At 37.9% G+C, this 6,964-nt stretch overlaps 1 protein-coding gene across 1 annotated transcript; it reads right to left on the bottom strand.

Annotated features, from left to right (window-relative positions):
• Positions 1–805: 805 nt before the first annotated feature.
• On the bottom strand, positions 806–4,507 carry tm4sf18 (transmembrane 4 L six family member 18). Its single transcript, XM_066709569.1, has 4 exons — positions 4,117–4,507; positions 2,995–3,078; positions 2,442–2,581; positions 806–2,189 (listed from the first exon to the last, which is right to left on the bottom strand). Exons 1-4 carry the CDS (start codon positions 4,285–4,287, stop codon positions 1,985–1,987), a joined length of 600 nt encoding a protein of 199 aa, XP_066565666.1. The 5' UTR covers positions 4,288–4,507; the 3' UTR covers positions 806–1,984.
• Between the last annotated feature and the right edge of the window lie 2,457 nt (positions 4,508–6,964).

Below are 6,964 nucleotides of genomic sequence, written 5' to 3'. Positions count from 1 at the left end.
AACATCCTATCTTGCCTTTGTCCTTGGTGTGCTGTTACTCCTAACTTGGTTATCACCAGCTCACATTCCTTTCTAACAACGTATTATGTGCAAATTACCTTCCAATGCAACTGGCAATGTAAAGGTTAATGATTATTATTCGTGAGTATTGATTATTATATTGATGAGATGGGAATGCTTAGTTTAGAAATCCAATGAAATCACTGATAGTTATTAGAAATGACCATTCTGACACTGATTATAATATGTTAAGGCCCCTTGAGGGTATGTCCCAGAGGGGGTATAAAAGCTTTGTTCTATCTTAAAACCTTTAGGGAACAGTGTCATGCTGGCCTAAAATCCTTTGAGTTCTGTGTTGCGCTGTTCCTCCCGTGCACTTAATCAATTCTGATTAGAACTCCCAACTCCAGAACTTTATTCCATCACAGTACAAACCAATATAGTATGCACAAGTACACACACAAACCAATATAGTACACACACAAACGTTTGTATTATGGCCTGTCTGGCCCCCCATAAATAAGTGTATAACTCATGTGTTCCTTGGAAACATCTCCATTTCTATGACAGCCATGGACAAATACCAGACATTTTAATCCATTCAAGAGAGGGTTTGGCACATTGTTTATTTAGTAGATAATGAAGTCATGTATATAATTAAGGTATGGATTATACCAAAGACCTCCAATGGCACAGATAAGGACAGCTAGTGTTTAACTGTCTCTGTCCTGATATCTGCAGAGACAAAACACTAGTATTCCCAAAGTAGGGACCACAGTTCAAAAGGAGACAAAAAGGCATAGGATGAAAGGTTTACAAAAATATTTATTAAATGCAGACAGCAAAAAATAATTTTTGAAATCCTTCACAAAACAAACAATACCTTAGATTTAAAAAATAATTTATAATATATGTTTTTAAACAAAATATTACCAAAAAATGAAAACCAGCTTATTGGCTAAATATAACCTTCCATATTAGCATCTGCTCACAGAAGTTTCAGAAAAAAACATAAAATTCTCTGCTTGTACTGCAATAATTTACATTCCAAATGCTCTTCTTTTTACTTTTTTAGATACTCGTAAATACAAACAGATAAAATATACATATATATAACACTTTAACATATTTGTACAGAACATTTCTACAGGTATATAGCCTACCGCATTCAAAACTTTCAAATACTGCTCTTGCATACCTCTCTGACTTTGTTTTGTCTCAATGTGATCAAATTGACTTAGAAATACAATACAATACATATTACAGTCAGCACCATTACATGTCAGTGATTTCCATAAATTAGGATTAAATCAATTCCTATCACAATGCATGTATTCTTCACTCCAGACACTCTGTATACAAAGGCCAACCCTCAATTTCAGAAGTAAGCTGACTATCCCTGTATAGCTATAAGTTTTGTTTTTGGATTTGCATGTTCAGATTGTCAGTACTGTGGAGGGCTGTAAAGCAGACTTTATTTTTGGTTCCAGTACAAATAGCCGAATCACTGCCGCAACCCAACCACACAGAGCACTTGTGTGTGCTGAGTATCACACTATTCCACAGCAGCTGGATTTTCCTCTCCCTGGGCCCATACGTTCGTTTTAAAGGGCTGTGCAATAGCAGACATACACAGACAGCCCTGTGCTTGAGCCTCCAGTTGTCCCCGCAAGCTCTGCAGTAAGCGAGGACGCCTCTCTGGTCAAGAACAGTGGCATCGTGTTCGCCTGCTCCTATTCAATCCTCTCTACAGAACCTGAGCTAGAATACAGCTCCCATAAAAAACACAACGACGGCAAAATATACTAATTTAAATGAGAGAGAGTAATAACGACAACAAAGATGCAGCATATTTGGAATTGTAATGTTTGTTTTTGTGGCAGAGAATAAGAAATGTAACAAAATTGTTCTTTCCAGTGTAATTGAACGCTGACAGCCCCACTATACCCCCTCAACCTCTCACAGCCCGCTCCACGGGATGTGTTCAGGCCTTGTTCATGGCATACTCCTGGCTGCTGCAGCACGGCCCGCAGATTGCCCCCACCAGCCCGTTGATGACCTGCAGGGCACAGATGAAGGCCTCGATAGCGCTGAGCCCCAGTAGCATGCTGAACAGCACCACGTTCCACAGGACCACGTTATGGGGCTCCAGGCATTTGTCGTTCCAGGTGGAAGGGTCTAATAAATACCTGTCATGAAGACACACAACACAACTTAACAGGGCCATTCACACCAAATATTCTCTCCATCTTTCGCCTGCTGCCTCTTGAAACAAACTTAACCAGGACCTTGAGAAAAATCGACAGTTTTGCATCAACTTCATTCTGACAGAACGCTTAGAAACTCACAGAAGATATAATGAGCTACTCTGTGCTTGGATGCTACACATGCTATTATAAATGTAAGACTTTAAATGTTATAAAGTTATGCAGTATACTTACTCTCCACCATTATTTAAATGGTAATCCCAGCTTTGTGCATTTTTGCACAATGGCCCTTGCATTAGGCCCAGCACAGAAACAATGAAGCAGTATGCAGATCCAGCCAGTCCAATCAAAGCCGCTAGAATTGATCCCAGCATCTGAACAGGGACACAGAAAAGGATAGGTTGTTAAGTCAAGCGTCAGGTAATTAAAAAAATGGGAACAGATCCCCGTCATTGATTGGAAATGATCCCCAACGGCACCACCATCTCCTCTGTTGTTGGAAAGGAATAAAGAATAACTCCATCTTCACTGTTTTTCCCACAGTCATGGACACAGTAAGACTTCCTGTTGTCTTCAGAAACTACAATTACTATCAAGAAGTAAGACCTTGAAAAGCTAACATTCAGTTGACTCAGGAATGACTCTAGTTGCCACAGGGAAGAATCCAGCGTTTTCTGTTGTTTAATGCCGTGTTTCACTATCCAGGAAGGTGACACAATACAACCTAAAACCTTGAAAGATCATACAGCAGGCTTTTGATATCCAACATCATCCAACATATCCTCACCGCGCAGCTCTCTCCACATCGCTCATAGCCACAGCACCCACAGCAGTCCCCCATAGAGATGAACACAGCAGCTGGCAAGAACATCTGGAAAACCGAAGACAGCACAGTCTCAGGCTCAACCTTATTTACTGAATAAATTCTAAGTGCTAAAAACAGAAGCCTTTCCCTTAAATAGCTTATTGAACAGTGCAACGTGTTGAGGGACATTGTGCAACACTTTTTTAAACTCCAGGGAAAACTAGCTAGAACAGATGCGTTTTTGTGCAGCCGCAGCTGTGGTGGTGATGTTTAAAGGTGTCACCAGGGGGCAGTAAAAGGCCATACAGGTTCCTTTGACAGTAACCCATGTTTCCCTCCAAAACTGGATATTTTGTAAACTAAATATATAATTACACCTCCTCCAGACAAATGCCTCCAACCACTTTAAAATCAACAAATCAAAGTCTGCCTATTGATAAAATTAATGAAATTATATTAGGTACCTGTTTTTCAGAATATAATAAATTGTTCCTTACATCCATCCACAAACAATTCTTTACAGTTTACATTTACAGATATTTATATTAATGACTATACTTATACTTGTAAAATTATACCATCATCATACACTTTTTAGGTCCTTTTTAAGCTTTTCCCTCTTTAAGCTTCCCAAAGGCCATGAATTAATGTACACAGCAGATTTATAAGAGATGCATAGACAAATATCACCTTTGATTTGTATTATTTCAGAAGGTGCTCATAATAACTTAAGTCCTTGTTACAATCATGTGAGCCAGTATACATTTCAAATAAGTTTAAAATGTTCTTAAAAGGTTTAAAGACAAATAATTGTAAAACTAAATTAAAACTGCTATGATCAAATAAAGATTTTCTTTTAGGGCTAGAGTTTTGCTTCTTGGCCATTTTTAAAAATGAAAACAATATCCAATATAGCATTATTGTTCATGAAATGCTGACTGATTAAAGCATGAACATGCTCAGAGCTTTTTGAACCTAGTTTTTTTCATCGCTTTTATAAAGAGATATGAGAAAACATTTCAGTCAATATAAAATCATAAATTGATTTATTTAAATCCACCCAAACACATTTGAAGAACTGAAAAACAAAACGCAATCACTCACCAGTATTCCTCCTCCAACTATCCCTTCAAAGTACCAGACATACTTTGACAAATATTCAGAGTATGTCAACTCTCCATTTGGGAAAAAAAGTAAAATATTAGCAACTATACAGCAGAGCGCCAAAGGTATCAAGGTATAACCAAGACACCTGGCACAACTGCGGGAGCACATGCTGGAAAGGTGAAGATGAAAACTTGCGGCGGGACGGGCAAAAAATCCAGTCCTTTGGGGACAAGCAAGAAGACAGAAACTGAGATTCTCACTGCAGGGGTGTTGCTATTTAAGCGCTCCTGTATGAGCTGAGTTTTCTACAGGGGTGAGGTTTTAAAGGGTGCTAGCAAGTTTCAATAAATACTCCAGCTGTTTATAGAGGCTGCCAGGCTCTCTTGAGTTCACACTGGTGACCAACCCAGAGGGGAGGGGATGTTATGCATACAGAAATAATGACGAACCTCCTAGGCATTGTTTTGAAAGCAGAATAAACATGCAACTGTGTTTAGTAATCCCATTTCCAGGGTTTCTTTTTTTAAAGGTACAGGTGCAACTTTTTCACGGCGTCCACAAGGGCAGGGGGTGTTATGAAACTCTGGATGCAGCTTGTTTAGGGTCCTTTGTGTTTGAGAAACATGGTACAAAAGCTATTGAAGAATGTGTGAGTGTTAAATCTTAGCTATCAGTGGGCACACTGTCAATTCTGATATATATATATATTTTAATTAAGTCTGAGTATCTACAAAAAGGTATGAGGAATTCCTGAAAAACCTGTCCATGGGGTTGTGTTAAAACAAACTGTCTTGAAGAGGTAACCCACTTTTGTTTTAGATAAGGATTGCTTGTGGAAGTTATTCACATCAAGCAGACCAATGAGATTATTTCACATTCAATAAAAAAAGTTTATTTACTGCTTGTCCTACAGAGAGACATTGTAGGTTTAGGGTTTCGTACCTACAGTTCACTGTATAAACAGGAGATGGCAATATATGTTTATGCAGTTTTAGAATGAAAATTTCAATCTATGCATTGAATTGTGCTTTACACTACTACACTACACTACATTCCAATCCATAGTAAAGCCTGACAGTGTCTGCAGTATGTAGAATTTGACCATGACCCCTGTGACCTGGTCTTTGTATGCTTTACAGATGGTACAGAGTACAATCCTAAAATACAAGCATTACACATTTACCAAAATCAGAAGTCTTTCCATTATCTTAGCAAACAGGCTGCTCTCCTAGTCTTAAACATAACAAAATGCAGTTGCTTCTGCAAGGTTGACTCCTGTCCTGGACACAGAATGACTTCTTGACCTAATAATAAACTCAGGGTGATCAAAAGCAGAAGTATGTGATCATTGTTTCTGTTAAAATTGGTTTGTTTCTAATATGGAATTGTTTTTACCACATTTTGAATATAAATGTATGTTGAATGGTGGTCTGAATTCAGACTTAGGGAGACATACCAGGGGACTGCCCTGTGTGCCCTAGCTCTCCGAAGGCCTTTGTAAAAAAACAAAAAAAAACAAAAAAAAAACCTGTTGATTCCTGACTCCAGATTCTGACTGCATTTGTGGAAGAACATAGTTCTACCCACTGAAATAAGAATAGAAGATCGTTAGCTTCATGCAGTTTCAGAAAGAAATACAGATAAAGATTTCATTTAAGTGCAGTTGATTGGAAAGAGACTCCATACAAAAAACAGATACACTGAACAAAAGACGGTTCACAGCACAAGCTGTACAGATCCTTCTTAGCAACGACATGACTTGCAAACTGCACGAAAGCACTGTGCAGAACTGCTGTTAACACATTCCAGTTAAACGGCTACATGTGATGATAATCTTGTGGCAGGTGTGAGATGCTGTCCTGTGTTGAAATAAAACCAAAAGCAATACAAGTTCCTCTTTCACAGTAACATCGTTTACATAAGCAACCAGAACCCAATAAGGTGTTTCCCCTCCATCTAAATAAAGGATACAGTTTATACTGAAATGACATTAAAAATGTTACACACCGTTAACACAAAAGCTTTATATAATACACAGTTTAAATACGTAAATGTGTAGCTGTCTTGTTCTTTATTACTTTTCAGCATACCTCTGTCTATCCTACATTTGGGCTGTCATAAAAAAACTATTTATATATAATTATTCAATAACAGGTGTTTAAATGTGGTTTTTTGTTTAGTCTTGTTTTTGCTCACAGTCTTGGCCACCAAATTTCATGTCCATCCTCATGATGTTTCTTGTCAGGACTGTGCAAGGTTATAAATAAATAGTTTCCAAACAACAGTAAACAGAGGGATTTGTATTTACTTAAGGAGTACTGAAGTATTTCTTAAAAATTCCTGAGTGTTGATAAGAGACAAGTTTACAAGAAGCACTGAAAGGAAATGATGCCATGGAAAAAGTCACTCTCACTTTCTAAGAGAACAAGGACGACTGAAACTAAATGGGTGGTTTTGGGTTGCTAGTTGTCATTCTATCAAATCAAATACCTTTTTATTTAATTATTTTTTGACAATTGTGCATCTCTGAGGGCTAATAAGAGTCATTTTCATTCTGCCAGGTGGACACTCATCGAAACATACTGAAATTATAACATTTCCAGTGTGTAGTCCAGTCCAGTCTTTGATCTCCCCGAAACGTGGCCAAAGGAGAATTGAACTCTGAACAAACTAAACTCAAACTATCTGATAACGGTTTCTTTTTTGTGCTTTTTATCCTGATAAATATCTCGTTTACTTTCAGCTTTTCAAGGTTTGTGTGTCGGAAAGCACTGGATCCCAATAATGTATGCTGAATCTTCTCTGAATGGTATTGAACTACAATTAACATCAGGGATGAAAAAAA

The sequence above is a fragment of the Amia ocellicauda genome, chromosome 7 (assembly GCF_036373705.1).
Source record: "Amia ocellicauda isolate fAmiCal2 chromosome 7, fAmiCal2.hap1, whole genome shotgun sequence".
Classification (NCBI taxonomy): Eukaryota; Metazoa; Chordata; class Actinopteri; order Amiiformes; family Amiidae; genus Amia; species Amia ocellicauda.
The sequence above is the reverse complement of the archived record's forward strand: the minus strand, read 5'-3'. Positions and strand labels throughout refer to the sequence as shown.